Genomic DNA, 18,281 nt, shown 5'->3' with positions numbered 1-18,281 from the left:
GTCTGTGTTAGGTCTTTGTTGCTGCATGCGGGCTTTCTCTAGTTGTGGCAAGCGGGAGCGAGCTTCTCATTGTGGTGGTTTCTCTTGTTGTGGAGCATGGGCTCTAGGCGCACGGGCTCAGTAGTTGTGGCACATGAGCTCTAGAGCACAGGCTCAGTAGTTGTGGCGCACAGGCTTAGTTGCTCCGTGGCATGTGGGATCTTCCCGGACCAGGGCTCGAACCCGTGTCCCCTGCATTGGCAGGCAGATTCTCAACCACTGTACCACCAGGGAAGTCCCCTGTAGTGCCTTTTTTTTTTTAAGGTAAAACAGTATTTGTTTTTATTTATTTGTTGAAGTACAGTCAACCTACAATGTTACATTATTAGTGTACAACATAGTGATTGAATATTTTTATAGATTATACTCCATTTAAAGTTAATAGAAAATAATGGCTATATTTTGCTGTGTTGTGCAATATATCCTTTTTGTTTATTTATTTTATACATAGCAATTTGTGTTTCTTAATCCCATACCTGTATCTTGCCCTGTCCCCTTTTCTCTCCCCACTGGAAACCACTAGTTTGTTTGCTATATATGTGAGTCTTCTGTTTCTGTTTTGTTATATACATTTGTTTGTTTTACTTTTTAGATTTCACATGTAAGTGATAACATAGAGTATTTGTCTTTCTCTGTCTGACTTGTTTCACTAAACTTAATACTGGGAATCCCCTGGTGGTCCAGTGGTTAGGACTTCACGCTTTCACTGCTGAGGGCATAAGTTCAATCCCTGGTCAGGAACTAAGATCCTGCAAGCCACACTGCGTGGCCAAAAATAAATAGATAAATAAAACTAAAGTTTTAAAAAAATGTATAATACTATCTAGGTCCATCTACGTCACTGCAAATGGCAGAATTTTGTTCTTTTTTATGGCTGAGTAATATTCCATTGTGTGTATTTACCACATCTTCTTTATCCATTCACCTCTTGACCACCAAGTGTCTTTCAATTTCTGCATCTGTTTTATGTCCCCTTCCTTGATTTTTCTTTCTTATTTAGTATCCAATTTGTTTATGCATGCAGTCTGGGTTTTTCCCTCTTTGTAATTGTAAGTTAGGTTATGGGAAAACAAATTAGCAAGCCATTATATAGCCCCGTATCTAAATCACTGCTGTATTCTAAGATTTCTTTCCATGATTCATAACATTGTTCATGTTTATCTTTTATTTCTGTTCCATTAGGTAGATACTTTAGTTCAAGCCCCACCTTGAAATTTTTCTATAATGGCTTTCAGTACCTGTTTCTTTCCTGCATGTTTCATGTTGCTGCAGTTTTTTTGCCATCTTTTGTTCATAACCAAATCGCTGAAGTCATGAAAATCCTCTGTAGTTGTGTAACATGAAGGGGGCAAGACTGAAGGCAAGAAGCCCATTGGGGAGTCTTAAAACCAAACATGTTATCTCCTGACGTTTTTGCCTAGTACCCCACCTATGTTTAATCTTATTACTTACTTAATCTTATTACTGCTAATTAGATTTGACTGCTAATTAATTTAAACTCTATGGTATGTCTTGTCCCATCAGGATTTCTAGACACTTTCAGTTATAAGCAGACTTTAATTAGACACAATTGATTATCCCAATGTCTCTCCTAATAAAGAGTTCAACAGGAAAACTCCAGATGCTAGCTTATGTGTATAAAGAAAATTTTAACCTGTAGGTATTATCCTTGTGATGCATCATCTTTCAAAATTTTAAATAAGCTAATGTGTGATTACTGATACTCAACAAGTATTTATTTGGTATCTACATATATATTTTGGATTAATGTAAGCCATTTTCAAATGTTGGTTTCTAGATGTTAGCACCTCTTAAACATCAGGCAGTATATAGAAGGATGTTTTACTAAATATTTAACAATTTTAGATTTATAACAGAAGAATGGGACCCATTGTGAATTTAATAATTAGAGATATATAACATCTTTCTAAACATTTTTTAAAATTTATTTTTATTTATTTTTGGTTGCATTGGTCTTTGTTGCTGTATGCGGGCCTTCTCTAGTTGCGGCGAGCGGGGGCTACTCTTTGTTCTGGTGCACGGTCCTCTTATTGCGATGGCTTCTCTTGTTGTGGAGCACGGGCTCTAGGTGCATGGACTTCAGTAGTTGTGGCACACGGGCTCAGTAGTTGTGGCTTGCGGGCTCCAGAGCGCAGGCTCAGTAGTTGTGGCTTACGGGCTTAGTTGCTCCACGGCATGTGGAATCTTCCCGGACCAGGGCTCAAACCCACGTCCCCTGCATTGGCAGGCGGGTTCTTAACACTGCACCACCAGGGAAGCCCCCTATAACATCTTTTTAAATATGTTACTGAAAGGTATAAAATGCTTGTTTAAGAAATATTTTTAAACAATTCAGAAGTATTTAAAGTATAAAATCAAAATCTTTTTTTTTTTTTTTTTTTTTTGCGGTATGCGGGCCTCTCACTGTTGTGGCCTCTCCCGTTGCGGAGCACAGGCTCCGGACGTGCAGGCCCAGCGGCCATGGCTCACGGGCCCAGCCGCTCCGCGGCATATGGGATCCTCCCAGACCGGGGCACGAACCCGTATCCCCTGCATCGGCAGGCGGACTCTTAACCACTGCGCCACCAGGGAGGCCCAAAATCTTTTTTTATACCTACTAATGCCCTATTCCCCGTAGATGAACACTGTTAAACTCTACCTATGTGAATAGCCCAACCTCATATTATACTCAATTTTGTGCTTTTTGAACTCCAATAAAGTAGAACACTTTGCTGAGAGTACAAGTTTTTGTTAAAGAGGCCAGACTGACTCAAATCATCTTGTCTCTGCTACTTACTAGCTAGTTATTCAATCTTATTATCTATTAAAGAAAGTAGAAATAATAATGCCTAATTCACTTGGTGTTTTTGAGATAAAATATAATCATTTAAGTTAAGCACCTGGCATACAGTATATGTACAGTAATAATGTGGTAATGATAATTATTAACATTGTCTCCTACTCATAGTTTTTCTCTTATTCTTTTAGAAGCATCTTTTTTTTTTTTTTTGACTGTGCCACTTGGCTTATGGCATCTCAGTTCCCCGACCAGGGACTGAACCTGGGCCATGACAGTGAAAGTGCCAAATCCTAACCACTAGACCACCAGGGAACTCCCTGAAGCATCTTTTCTTAAATAGGCTCTTTTGTGGTATAATTTACATACTTCAAATTTACCAGTTTTAAGTATACAACTTCATGAGTTTTGACAAAATGTTTTAAGTAAAGCATTCACCAGTTTAAGTACACAGTTCGATGCATTTTAACAAATGTATACAGTTGTATAATTGTTACCGAAAATGGGGGTCCAGCTACTTGCCACTCAAAAGCCAATAAAGAGGCAAGGTTGGTGGAAAGGAAAGTTTGCTTTATTTTGGAGGCTGGCACCCAGGGTGGGGGTGGTTTACTGCTGCCTGTCCAAAGGCTGAGCCCCCCACTGACTATCAGTGGGCAAAAGCTTTTATAGACAGAGGGAGGGAGCTACATGCAAAAACAGCACAGTCAGCTCTGACAGTCACCTTGAAATTGGTTATCAGTGGTCTGGCCAGCATCATCTTGATTGTTTTAAGTACAGTTAATCTTCAGTTCCAGGGTCGGTTTGTTCCCATTTCTTTGAGGCCAGCTCTCGGAATTGTGGCAGCTTATGTCATGGCTACAGTCTGCTCATCATGTAATTAACTTCTTCCTCCTGGTGGGGGTTTCAGTATCTATAAGACAGCTCACAGGACATGGCTCAGAATATTATCTACAGCCCTTGAAGAGGAACTGAAGGTCCTTGACTATGCTTAATGACTAAACTTGTCTTGCTGGGCTGTTAGTCTTGTTGGGCTGTTTTCCTTTGTTTCTGCATTTTCTCACTTCTCTGATTAAACTTATTCTTTGGCTAAAGTTTTTCCACAGACATAAGGCAGGCTGAGGACATGGGGGGCAAGGACCATAGCATCCTGCTACGTTTCATAATCACTACTACTATCATAATATAGACTATTCTCATAACTCCAGAAAGTTCTTCCATGCCCTATTGCAGTCAGTTCCCTTCCTATAACCCTCACCCTGGGCAGTTACTTCTCTGCTTTCTATCACTTTCTAGAATTTCATGGATTTCTAGAATTTCATGTTTTACCCTTTCTAGAATTTCATGTAAATGGAATTATACAGTACGTAACTTTTTGTGTCTGACTTATTTCACTATGTACAATGCTTTCAAGATTCATCCCTGTTGTTGTGTATACCAGTAGTTTGTCCCTTTTTACTTCTGAGTAGTATTCCCTTGTATGGATAGACCACAGTTTGTTTATCTATTAACCAGTTGGACATTTTGGGTTCTTTCCAGTTTTTTGGCTGTAAATCTGCATAAACATTCAAGTACAAGTCATTGTATGGACATGTTTTTATTTCTCTTAAGTAAATATCTAGGGGTAGGATTACTTGGTCATGTGATAAGGACATGTTTAAATTCATGAGCCACAGTTAAAGTGGCTGAACCATTTTACATTCCCACTTAGCAGTGCGAGAGTTCTAGTTGCTCTACATCCTTCTCAACACTTGGTATCATCAGTTTTTAAAATTTCAAACATTCTGTTGGGTGAGTAGTAGTATTTAATTGCGGTTTTAATTTATGTTGCCCTAATGAATTACTAATCATTTTGAGCATCTTTTCATGTGCTTATTGGCAATGCATACATCTGTTTTTTTTGGGTTTTTTTTGTTTGTTTCTTGGTTAAGTATCTGTACAAATCTTTTGCCTATTTTTTATTTTATTTTTATTTATTTATTTATTTTTTTGCGGTACGCGGGCCTCTCACCGTTGTGGCCTCTCCTGTTGCGGAGCACAGGCTCCGGATGCGCAGGCTCAGCGGCCATGGCTCACGGGCCTAGCCGCTCCGCGGTATGTGGGATCTTCCCGGACCGGGGCACGAACCCATGTCCCCTGCATCGGCAGGCGAACTGTCAACCACTGCGCCACCAGGGAAGCCCTTGCCTATTTTTTAAAAAGCAGATTGGTTTTCTTATTAAGGTGTAAAACTTGTGGATCAAAGTCCTTTATGAAACAAATGTTTTGCAAGTATTTTCTCCCTGTCTGTGGCTTGGTTTTTCATGTCCTTAATAGTGTATTTTGAAGATCAGAAGTTTTTTAATTTTGGTGAAGTTCAGTTTACAAATTTTGCAGGCTTTTTGCATCCTAGTTAAAAAATCTTTGCCTAACCTAAGGTCACTAAGACTTTCTCCTATGTCTTCTTCCCAAAGTTTTAATTTTTGTGTATGGTGTGAGGCATAGGTTGGGGATCTTTTTTTTTTTTGCATATGTATATCCAGTTGTCCCAACACCACTAGTTGAAAATATTATCTTTCCCCATTAAATTGCCCTAACACCTTTATTGAAACCATATATGTGGGTCCTGGACTCTATTTTGTTCCATTAATATATGTTCGTCTTTGGGATACCACACAGTTTTGGCTATTATAACTAAAGTCTTGAAACCAGGTAGAGTAAGTCTTCTCATTTTGTTCTTTTTTAAAAAGTTGTCTCAGCAGTCATAGGTCTTTTGCATTTTCTTATAACTTTTAGAATCAGCTTATCCGTTTCTACAAAAAGCCTGCTGGGATTTTGAAGGAGATTGCATTCAGTCTCTAGATCAATTTCAGGAAAATTGATGTCTTAACAGTACTGAATTGTCCCATTGATTAAAATAGTATATTTCTCCATTATTTAGGTCTTTTAAAAAATATCACTTAACAGTGTTTTGTAGTTTGCAGTGTATGAATATTGTACATTTTTTGTTAAATTTATCTCAAACATTTTGTATTCTTTATGCTATTGTAAATAGTATTTTTAATTTAAATTTTCAGTGGATTATTATTCATATGTAGAAATACAGTGGATTCTTGTATATTGACATTGTATCCTGTGATCTTGAGATAATTCTAGTAGCTTTTTCTTTTTTTTCAATTTTATTTTATTTTTTTTATACAGCAGGTTCTTATTAGTTACCTGTTTTATACATGTTAATGTATATATGTCAATCCCAATCTCACAATTCATCCCACCCCCCAACCCGCCCCAGCTTTCCCCCCCTTGGTGTCCGTACGTTTGTTCTCCACATCTGTGTCTCTATTTCTGCCTTGCAGACTGGCTCATCTGAACCATTTTTCTAGATTCCACATATATGCGTTAATATGCGATATTTGTTTTTCTTTTTCTGACTCACTTCACTCTGTATGCCAGTCTCTAGATCCATCCATGTCTCTACAAATGACCCAACTTCGTTCCTTTTTATGGCTGAGTCATATTCCATTGTATATATGTACCACATCTTCTTTATCCATTCGTCTGTCGATGGGCATTTATGTTGCTTCCATGACCTGGCTGTTGCAAATAGTGCTGCAGTGAACACTGGGGTGCATGTGTCTTTGGGGTGCATGTGTCTTTTTTTTTTTTTTTTTTTTGCTGTACGCAGGCCTCTCACTGCTGTGGCCTCTCCCGTTGCGGAGCACAGGCTCCGGACACACAGGCTCCGCGGCCATGGCTCGCGGGCCCAGCCGCTCTGCGGCATGTGGGATCTTCCGGGATCGGGGCACGAACCTGTGTCCCCTGCATCGGCAGGCGGACTCTCAACCACTGCGCCACCAGGGAAGCCCTGCATGTGTCTTTTTCAATTATGGTTTTCTCTGGGTATATGCCCAGTAGTGGGATTGCTGGGTCATATGATAATTCTGTTTTTAGTTTTTTAAGGAACCTCCATACTATTCTCCATAGTGGCTGTATCAATTTACATTCCCACTAGCAGTGCAAGAGGGTTCCCTTTTCTCCACACCCTCTCCAGCATTTGTTGTTTGTAGATTTTCTGATGATGCCCATTGTAACTGGTGTGAGGTGATACCTCATTGTAGTTTTGATTTGCATTTCTCTAGTAATTAGTGATGTTGAGTAACTTTTCATGTGCCTCTTGGCCATCTGTATGTCTTCCTTGGAGAAATGTCTATTTAGGTCTTTTGCCCATTTTTTAAAAAAATTTATTTAGTTTGGCTGTGTTGGGTCTTTGTTGCTGCATGCAGGCTTTCTTTAGTTGCGGCGAGCAGGGACTATACGTTGCAGTGGGCGGGCTTCTCACTGTAGTGGCTTCTCTTGTTGCAGAGCATGGGCTCTAGGCGTGAGGGCTGCAGTAGTTTTGGCACTTGGGCTCAGTAGTTGTGGCTTGCAGACTTCAGAGCGCAGGCTCAGTAGTTGTAGCGCACAGGCTTAGTTGCTCTGCGGCATATGGGATCTTCCTGGACCAGGGCTCAAACCTGTGTCCCCTGCATTGGCAGGCAGATTCACCAGAGAAGCCCCTTCTGCCCATTTTTTGATTGGGTTTTTTGGTTTTTTAATATTGAGCTGCATGAGCTGTTTATATATTGGAGATTAATCCTTTGTCCATTGATTTGTTTGCAAATATTTTCTCCCATTCTGAGTGTTGTCTTTTCATTTTGTTTATAGTTTCCTTTGCTGTGCAAAAGCTTTGAAGTCTCATCAGGTCCCATTTGTTTATTTTTCTTTTTATTTCCATTACTCTAGGAGGTGGGTCAGAAAAGATCTTGCTGTGATTTATGTCATAGAGTGTTCTTCCTATGTTTTCCTCTAAGAGTTTTATAGTGTCTGGCCTTACATTTAGGTCTTTAATCCATTTTGAGTTTATTTTTGTGTATGATGTTAGGGAGTGTTCTAATTTCATTTTTTACATGTAGCTGTCCTGTTTTCCCAGCACCACTTATTGAAGAGACTGTCTTTTCTCCATTGTATACCCTTGCCTCCTTTGTCATAGATTAGTTAACCATAGGTGTGTGTGTGGGTTTATCTCTGGGCTTTCTATCCTGTTCCATTGATCTATATTTCTGTTTTTGTGCCAGTACCATATTGTCTTTATTACTGTAGCTTTGTAGTATAAAGTCCGGGAGCCTGATTCCTCCAGCTCCGTTTTTTTCCCTCAAGATTGCTTTGGCTTCTTGGACTAGGCCTCAAACCCATGTGCCCTGCATTGGCAGGTGGATTCTTAGCCACTGTGCCAGCAGGGAAGCCCATACTTAATGTTTAAATACCCACTAAAACTGGGAAAAGGGCAATGATGTCCACACTCAACACTTATACTCAGCAGTGTACTAAAGGTCCTAAGCAGTGCAATAGGACAAGAGAAAGAAATAAAAAGCATACAGTTTGTAAAAGGAGAAGTAAAATTGTCTTTATTCAATGATGGCATGATCATCTATGCAGAAAACTCCTAGGAACATATTAAAAAGCAGCCAAAAATAAATAAATTAATTTAAAAAATCATCTAAACATTAAGTATGATGTTCAGTATGGGTCTTTTTTTTTTTTTTTTAATAAATTTTATTTATTTATTTATTTTTGTCTGAGTTGGGTCTTCGTTGCTGCGCGTGGGCTTTCTCTAGTTGCGGTGAGCCAGGGCTAGCTACTCTTTGTTGCGGCATGCGGGCTTCTCATTGCGGTAGCTTCTCTCGTTGCAGGGCACAGGCTCTAGGCACACGGGCTTCAATAGTTGCGGCATGCAAGCTCAGTAGTTGTGGCGCATGGGCTTAGTTGCTCTGCGGCATGTGGGATCTTCCTGGACCAGGGATCAAACCCGTGTCCCAGGCATTGGTAGGCGGATTCTCAACCACTGTGCCACCAGGGAAGCCAGTATGGGTCTTTTTGTAGATGCCCTTTATCAGGTTGAGAAGGTCCCTCCTATTCCTAGTATGGAGAGTTTTTATCATGAATGGGTGTTGAATTTTGTTTGACGCTTTTCCTGTATTTTTTAAGATGATCATATACTTTTTCTTGTTTAGTCTTTAATATGATGGAGTAAATTGAATGATTTTAAATGTGAACCAACCTTTCATTCCTTGGCTAAACCCCAGTTGATCATGATATATTATATTTTTAATGTATTGTTAGTTGTGATTTGTTAAAATTTTGGGTAGAATTTTTACATCTTTGTTTTTAGGGATATTGGTCCGTATTTTATAATATTTTTCCCTGGTTTTGGTATCAAGTAATGCTTGTATGTTAGAATGAGTTTAGAAGTATTCCCTCCCCTTCAGTTTTTTTGCAAGAGTATTTGTAGGATGGTTATTATTTCTTTCTCAATGTTAGAATTCACCAGTGAAGCTGTATGGGTCTGGAATTTTCTTTGTGGGAGGATTTTTAACTACAAATCCAATTACTGTAGTCAATAGCTAGGGCTATTCAGTTTATTTGTTTCGTCTTGAGGGAACTTTGGTAGTTTATATCAAGGTATTTGCCCATTTCATCTAAATTGTATATTTGTTCATATTTTCTCATTCTTTTAATATTTTTATAATCTGTAGTGAACTCACATTCCTTATTCCTGGCATTGTTGTTTTGATCTTTTTGAGAACCAGCTGTTGGTTTAATTGATTCTATTGTTTTTCTGTTTTTTATTTCATAAATTTTTTGCTCTCTGTTATTTTATTCCTTCTGCTTATTCTGGGTTTAATTTGTTCTTTTTCCTCTTTCTTAAGGCTTATTGTTTGGAAGTCTCTTCTTTAAGCATTTAATGCTATAAATTTCCCTTTCAGCCCTCTTTTAGCTACATCCCAGCAATTTTGATACGTTTTGTTTTTCATTCAGTTCAAACTATTTTCTAATTTCCCTGTGATTTCTTCTTTGACCCAAGAGTTATTTAGCAGTGAGTTAATTTCCAGGTGTTTTGAATTTTTCCAATATCTTTTTAAAAATTTGCTTATTTACTTATTTCTTTTGGCTGCACTGGGTCTTAGTTGCGGCATGCAGGATCTTTAGCTGCGGGATCATGGTGTGTGGACTCTTAGTTGTGACATGCGGGCTACTTAGTCGCGACACGTGTGTGGGATCTAGTTCCCCGAGCAGGAATCGTACCTGGGTCCCCTGCATTGGGAGTGCAGAGTCTTACCCACTGGACCACCAGGGAAGTCCCTCCAATATCTTTCTGTTCCTGGTTTCTACTTTAATTCTGTTGTGATCACGAAACATACTTTGTATGGTTTCAGTCTCTAAATTAATTGAGATTTGTTTAATGTCGCAGATTATTGTCTGCCTTAGTGAATGTGTATTTGAAAAGAAAATATATATTGTGCCATGGTTGGGGGTAGTTTTCTAAAAATATTAATTAGGGCTACTTGGCTGGTGGTAGTGTTCAAGTTTTCTACAGCCTTACTAATTTTCTGTTTGTTTAATCAGTTATTATGAGAGGAATGTTGAAATCTGCAACTGTAATCACAGATTTTTCCGTTTCTCCTCCCAGTTCTGTTTTGTCTTCATATATTTTGAAGCTCTGTTATTAGGTGTATATTCATTTATTATTGTTATATTCTCTTGATAAATCGACACCTTACCTTTATGAAGTGTTCTTTTTTATTTCCACTGATATTTCTTATTATGAAATCTAATTTGTCTAGTATTAATATAGCCTGTTCAGCCTTCTTTTGATTAGGGTTCGCATGATATATCTGTTTCTATTCTTTTACTTTTAACCTACATGTGTCTTTATATTTAGAGTGTTGTGTTTTTTTAACATGGTATAATATTTATTTATTTATTTTTGAAGTTTTAAAGTTTTTATTGGAATATAGTTGACTTACAATATTGTGTTCGTTTCAGGTGTACAGCAGAGTGAATCAGTTATGTGTGTGTGTGTGTGCAGATTTTTCGGATTCTTTTCCCATATAGGTTATTACAGAATATTGAGTAGAGTTCCCTGTGCTATACAGTAGGTCCTTGTCAATCTATTTTATATGTAGTAGTGTGTATATGTTAATTGCAATCTCCTGATTTATCACTCTCCCACTTGTTTCCCCTTTGATAACCATAAGTTTGATTTCAAGATCTGTGAGTCTGTTTCTGTTTTGTAAATAAGTTCATTTGTATCATTTTCAAAATTAGATTCTACATATAGATATGCTATTATATGATATTCTTTCTGTGTCTGACTTACTTCACTTAGCATGGTAATCTCTAGGTCCATCCATGTTGCTGCAAATGGCATTATTTCATTCTTTTTTATGGCTGAGTAAAATTCCATTGTATATATGTACCACATCTTCTTTATCCATTCCTCTTGTTGATGGACATTTAGGTGGCTCCCATGTCTTGGCTGTTGTAAATAGTGCTGCAGTGAACATTGGGGTGCATGTATCTTTTTGAATTACGTTTTTCCCCAGATATTTGCCCAGGAGTGGGATTGCTAGATGATATGGTAGTTCTATTTTTAGTTTTTTAAGGAACCTCTGTCTGTTCTCCATAATGGTTGTGCCAGTTTACATTCCAAGAACAGTGGGGGAGGGTTCCCTTTTCTCCACACCCTCTCCAGCATTTATTGTTTGTAGATTTTTTGATGATGGCCATTCTGACCAGTGTGAGGTGATACCTTAGTGAAATTTTGATTTACATTTCTCTAATAATTAGTGATGTTGAGCATCTTTTCATGTGCTTTTTGGCCATCTGTTTGTCTGTCTTTGGAGAAATGTCTATTTAGATCTTCTGTCCAATTTTTGATTGGGTTTTTTGCTTTTTGATATTGAGCAGCATGAGCTGTTTGTATATTTTGGAGATTAGTCCCTTGTTGGTTGCATTGTTTGCAAATATTTTCTCCCATTCTGTGGGTTGTCTTTTCATTTTGTTCATGGTTTCCTTCGTTGTGTAAAATTTTTTTAAGTTTAAAGTGGGTCTTTTTTTTTTTTTTTTTTTTGCGGTATGCGGGCCTCTCACTGTTGTGGCCTCCCCCGTTGCGGAGCACAGGCTCCGGACGCGCAGGCTCAGCGGCCATGGCTCACGGGCCCAGCCGCTCCGCGGCATATGGGATCCTCCCAGACCGGGGCACGAACCCGTATCCCCTGCATCGGCAGGCGGACTCTCAACCACTTGCGCCACCAGGGAGGCCCTAAAGTGGGTCTTTTTTAATGAATAGAATATAGTTGGATTTTGCTTTTTTATCCAATGTGACTTCTGATTTCAGTGTCAAGTCATCTTAAGTGCTTTCTGTTTTGATTTTCAGGACTTTCACTCTTCCTCTGCCATTTGCTCTTAGCTCACTTTTTTCATGAAACTTAATTTGATTATAGTCACTTTGAATAGCTACTATACCCCTGTTAGCATAACTATATGCAACATATTAGATATTAGATATCTGTTATTAGAGATCTGTTAATGTTATATTTGTGGGTAATTTTTTGTTTTCATCGTTTGCTCTCGATTATTCTCTCTTTATCAGGAATGCAACTTCTGTTTTGTAGTTTTCCAGAAGACCTCTAATACAGTATCTTTAATACAGTGTATGTGTGTTAAGTTACTGTCTGATGGAATATTATCTTACCTAATTATCTTCACAGCTTCTTGAAGGTGTTCAGTTTTCCTTTGAGACCATACTTTATGCTAGTCTTTTTTTTTTTTTTTTTTGCGGTACATGGGCCTCTCAGTGCTGTGGCCTCTCCCATTGCGGAGCACAGGCTCCGGACGTGCAGGCTCAGTGGCCATGGCTCACGGGCCCAGCCACTCTGTGGCATGTGGGATCTTCCCGCACCAGGGCACGAACCCGTGTCCCCTGCATCGGCAGGCGGACTCTCAACCACTGCGCCACCAGGGAAGCCCTATGCTAGTCTTTGGGTTGGTCCGCTGGTAAATTTCCCAGTGATTCTTGGAAGTTTTATTCCCAGAGTTCAGCTATCAAGTCATGTGGATTTATCTAATTTCCATTTTATCTAGGTAGGTCACCTGTGGATTAAGATGTTCTTCATTATCAAATTCTGAATCAAGGTCAGCAGAGGCTTTATGATCCCAGGCTGTTGCCCACCTCATCCAATCCCGAACCTACCTGCATTGAATTACTGGCCTCACCCAAGGTGGGGTGGACTGAGAGTATAGGTAGTATGACTATACAGAATTGATGCTGAAATAGTCTAGTAGGCAATAAACACTGGAGATTAGATTATCTCAAGTCTGGAGATCAAAGGTTAAAATTGTTACCACTGAATTTATGATTTGGATATTACTGTTTCCTAATCCTGGTGATCCTGTTTGCTTTAGGATGGCAATTCAAAGAGTCTTAGATTTAGGCTTTATACTGAAACTGGATACTAGAACTGTTTGAATTTTTAGTGTGAGAGATTAGTGGTGAGCAAATCCAGGACATTGGGTTTGAGGTTAAATTGAACTTTTAGTTCCCTGCTCTCTGCCTTTGCCTGAATGACTATTTTTATATTCAGTTGTGCAAAGGTTGATTTAAAAAAATAGCATATGTAACCATGAGGCTCCTGCTACTTCCTGTTTGATGATATTACAGGTGATGAAAGCAAATTAGACTAGCTTAGCCACTGCATTATAATTTACCTGAACTAATGGGGCTTCGAACATATTCTTTGAAAGGTGCTCCTTATGCAAATCAATTTTTTTGTACTCCTGTAGCAATTTGCATTAGATAGCTCCTCTGTAAATAGTTGCTGGGGACATGATTCTGAGTTGTTTTGCCCTTCTCTGCAACCCCTGAGGTATCTCATGTCGGCCTCTCGTGTTGCCCAGTACTCAGGAAGCAGGACATATCAGTGCCCTCACTTGCCAGCACCTGTGTACAAGCTCTTTTTCCTTTTTTCAGTCTTCCTCAATTGGCATGAAAAAATAAAGTCAGTGGAGCATTCCTTCCATTATAATTCTTTGCAAAATACATCATTTCAGCAATATGGCAGAGTTCCTAATGGTTTTCTTTGAATTTTCCATTATTTTTCTCATTAATTCAACCTTAATAAGTTTGTTGAAACTCTTTTTATGTACTCAAAGTTCATATACTATCTTGGTTTCTCTTGCTGATTCCATTTCATTTCCCTTATCTCTGCTCTAAATTTTGGAGTTTCCCAAGGATCAGTCCTTGGTTCTCTCCTCTTTTCTGTCCCATTCCCTAAGACAGTGATCTCATCCAGTCTCATGGCTTTAAATACCATCTGCATTGACTCCCAAATGTATCTCTTCCTGTCCCTTCACCTCCAGACCTGTATATCCACGGGCCTACTTGTCTAATGGACACCCCTAACTTAACGTGTCTCTAACTGAGCTTTTCGTGGTCCCTCACAAACCAGCTTCTTTTGCAGCCTTCCCTGTCTCAGTTAATGCCAGTGCCATTGTTCTAGCTGCTTGGGCCAGAAATCTTGGTGCCATTTTTGACTTTTCTCTGTGTCTCACACCCAACATCTGGTCTATCAGCAAATCCTGTTGGCTCTATCTCCAAAATGTATCCAGATTTGACCATTTATCGCCATTCCGTCTGCCATCATCCTGGTACACGCCACCATCTTTTGCCTGGTTCATAGAAGTGGCTTTCTAACTGGTCTCCCTACTTCTGCCTTTGCTTCCCTGTGGTCTGTTCTTTGCACACAGCCAGAGTAATCCTGTTAAAAGTTCCATTAGGTCTTATAATTTTTCTGTTGAAAACCCTCCAACAGCTTTCCATCTCACTTACAGAAAAGCTATAGGCCTTAACTATTATCTACTAGAACCTATGTGATCTGACCCTCTTTCACCTTTCCATCCTCATTTCCTACTATTCTCTTCCTTCTTCACTCTGTTCCAGCCACATGACCTCTTTTCTGTTCCTTGAACATGCCCTTCCTTCTACCTCAGAGCCCTTATACCTGCTGTTTACTCTACATAGAATACTTTTTCCTACTGATATCAGCAAAGATAGCTGTCTTACTTATTTTGCGTTTTTACTCACTGAAGCCTTCCCTGGTCAACTTGCTTATCTTGTTTTTCTATCTAATACACTGGAATGTAATCTCCATGAGGGTGGGGATTTTGTCATGTTTTGTGTACCACAGAAACCTTAGCACCTAAAAATGGTGCCTGGCATGTGGTAGATGCTCCACACATTTAAAAATGAATGAATAAATGAATGAGCAAATGATTCTGATTTTCATAATATCTCTTAAAAAAGAAAATAGCTAACATAACTCCACTAAATGTAAAGTTATGTTGAAAGAAAGAAGGATGGAAGGATTGAAAGAAGTCTGGATAGAAAGTAAGAAGGATCTGGAAAGTAATTCTAAATTTCTGAAATATAAAGCAATTCTATAAATGTATGAATAGCTGCACAACTTTATTTAAAGGACTACTTTAATATTTTTCCATGGAGGCAACAAAAATTAACTACCACCATGAGTAGGAGACATTTGAACATCTAGCTGCATTGTGAACCAGGAGGTGAAGTTCTGTCTTGGACTAAGAACTGTAGACAAATCTTTTAGATATCACTGAGTCATTGTGTAATTTAAGAAGGGTAACAATATGTTTTGGTTTGCCAGGGACAGTCTCAGTTTAACTCTTTTGTTAATTATTAATAGAGTGGGTTTTTATTCTTTAAAGGATCCCAGTTTGGATGATAAGTTATAAGGGCACCCTAAAATTCAGGTGCTTGCTTCTGAGTGATTATAGCATATATTGACATTCATGCATGATAAGAAATCTGTAAATGCTATTTAACATTTATTGAGCATATTTCAGAGTTTGACTTTGTTAGGTTTAGGGCTATCAGGGTCTCAAGCATTTTCAGTCAGTCTTGAGTAGTGAAAATGGTTGAGCATTGTAAGCTGAATCACATTTTTATAGGATAATGCTTAGATTTTTAGGGCCACAGACTTCATTGAGAATCTGATGAAACCTATGAATCCACTGCCCAGAAAAACACATATAGAAAATTTTTATAAATAATTTCAGGAAGTTTGTGACTTCCCAAACCCCCCTATTCTGGTATCTAACTGCTTTGAGAGAACACCTTTCAGGGATACTGTTGCACTAGTAAAACCTTGATTATCTGACACATAACTGGAACCCTTAAGAAAACCATAATTTTCTCAATGCCAATATAAGCACATGTAGAAATGTTTATTTAGATAAGTGATATTATGCTATATGTATTATTCTACAACTTAGGGTTCCATGTTAGTATATACAGATATGCTTCATTTTTTTAAGTTAATTTCTGTATTTTGCAATTTGTCAAAAAATCAATATCAAAAAACAGTGTATAGGAAAGTTGCCTTATGAAACCTTAAAATAAGCAAAAAATACTGAAGATCATCTTTTTTTTTTTTTTTAGTTCATTTATTTATTTAATTGGTTGTGCCAGGTCTTAGTTGCTGCAGGTGGGCTCCTTAGTTGTGGCTTGCTGGCTCCTTAGTTGCAGCACGTTGGCTCCTTAGTTGTGGCATGTGGGCTCCTTAGTTGTGTCATGCAAACTCTTAGTTGCAGCATGCATGTGGGATCTAGTTCCCTGACCAGGGATCGAACCCAGGCCCCCTGCATTGGGAGCACAGAGTCTTATCCACTGCGGCACCAGGGAAGTCCCCCCAGATCATCTTAATCACAACTAAAGAGCATAAGAACATGTCGTATCATTTATGCTGTAGAAATCTTTACATTGAATGTCCACACTAGCAAAAAAAAATTAAAAATTAGCTCAGATCAACTTGCAAGATTCTGGCCTTAAGGGAATTTTTGAAGAGAATTCATCACCGAAAGCAAATGTACTCTATGCAGACATTTTCTTAACTCAATAAAGAAAATAAGGAAATGTTGAGAAGAAGAAAGAATTCTCCATGGTGAAATCACTTAGTCACTGCTAACAATGCATTTTATTTCTCTTTTTCTTTCTATACATAAATTTTATTAGTTTGCATAAATTTTTACATGGTTTTAATCATACTGTATATATAAATTTGCATCCTGTATCATCCCTTTCCTCATTAATATTTTAATATTAAAATAGTTAATATTTTAACTGCTTACTTATTGCTTTAGGATAGATTTCCAGAAGAGGAATTACTAGGTCAAAAATTACAATTATTAAAAAAACTTTTAAAAATATTGCCACACTGGTTTTCAAAAGTGTTATACTGATTAATACTTTAAGCAGTTGGGTCTGATATTACTTGCTTCACCATACTCATACTTGGATTGTGCATTATAATTTTTAAAATATTTGTGATTGCAAAAAAAAATAAAAACGTTTCTCACTGTTTTAATTTGCATTTCTTCCATTTTTGTGATATTGCACATTTTTCCATATACATATTACTAATCGTATTTTATTATTAAAACATGATCTTAAAAAAAAAATGATCTTGCAGCTTTAGAGGCCTCCATTTAGAGCTGATCATCCCCTTTTGAATAAAACTTTAATAGAGCACGTTCTGCATGTTCACAATGTTTAAGGAACAGTCATCCAGATTGCCATGTTGAAACTACCTCAAGATCTGAAAAAAGACTTTCCAAATGCTTAATTAATAGAAGATAATTTTCACAGCAGGAAAATGTGACTTATTATTAAGAAGTATCTTCTACCTGAGGTGTGTCTAACTGTGTGTGTGTGTGTATTAGGTTTCACTGATTTTTTTGAATACCAGTAAACAGCAGGGTAATAGAAATTTGATATTTCTATCAGGAACAGTTGACTTTTATTAAAATAATCTTAAATATTTTCTTCTTTTCAAGGTATCATAGACGTCGTAGGAAACTGAATCCTCCAAAAGACAGATGATATTGAGGTTTTCAGGAATCAAAGAGAAATGTTATCCTGCGTCTCATTTGCCATTTGAGAAAATACAATTGGGTATATTAACTAATATGTTACCTAGTAAAATAATAAAATGTCTTCTCATATATTAGAATGTGTATTTCTTTATATATATTAAGTAATTCTGGATTTCACATTCTTATTTACGGAAGCCTATTTTTATTTTCCTTTTGAGTTATTAAAGTCTACTATTTATTTTTATGTGCCTAGTATGATTAAGTACTTTTACATTATCAGCCATATTAGTAGTATAAGTATGATTAATAAAAACGTGCATGATTCTCCTGAAGATTTTTACACTGCCTTTGAAAAGAAACTCATGAGATCCACACAGAAAATAGATGTTACAATGTTTCCGTTTTTGTGGCTCTAGGAAATAATTAGTTACATTTTAATCAGTTTCTACTACCTGCTAGGTCCTTAGTTTACATTATTATTAAATTCTCACAATAGTCCTTTGAAGAAAGTGCATCATCCCCATTTTACAGATAAGGCTAAGTGACTTGAAGCCTACCTGCCTAGCAAGTGGGAGAGCCAGGATCCAAACTGTCCAGAGCCTTTTTTACAAGGCATCAATCACTATGACAAGAGGTGTTTTCTTTCACCCAAGAATGTGCTTTCCTAGAAAGAATATTATATTATTCATTTTGA

At 37.8% G+C, this 18,281-nt stretch overlaps 1 protein-coding gene across 4 annotated transcripts in view; it reads left to right on the top strand.

The window, feature by feature from the left end:
* The window catches only part of MRPL42 (mitochondrial ribosomal protein L42), a 33,858-nt gene extending 16,142 nt beyond the window's left edge, over window positions 1-17,716 (top strand). For all 4 annotated transcript variants that reach the window (XM_060113408.1, XM_060113410.1, XM_060113409.1 and 1 more), the window contains exon 6: window positions 17,549-17,716. In XM_060113408.1, the coding sequence (XP_059969391.1) occupies window positions 17,549-17,594 (46 nt within the window). In that variant the 3' untranslated portion in view covers window positions 17,595-17,716. The remainder of the gene's footprint in view (window positions 1-17,548) is intronic.
* The last annotated feature ends 565 nt before the right edge of the window (window positions 17,717-18,281 follow it).

This window comes from Mesoplodon densirostris, chromosome 11 (genome assembly GCF_025265405.1).
Source record: "Mesoplodon densirostris isolate mMesDen1 chromosome 11, mMesDen1 primary haplotype, whole genome shotgun sequence".
Lineage (NCBI taxonomy): Eukaryota > Metazoa > Chordata > Mammalia > Artiodactyla > Ziphiidae > Mesoplodon > Mesoplodon densirostris.
The sequence above is the reverse complement of the archived record's forward strand: the minus strand, read 5'-3'. Positions and strand labels throughout refer to the sequence as shown.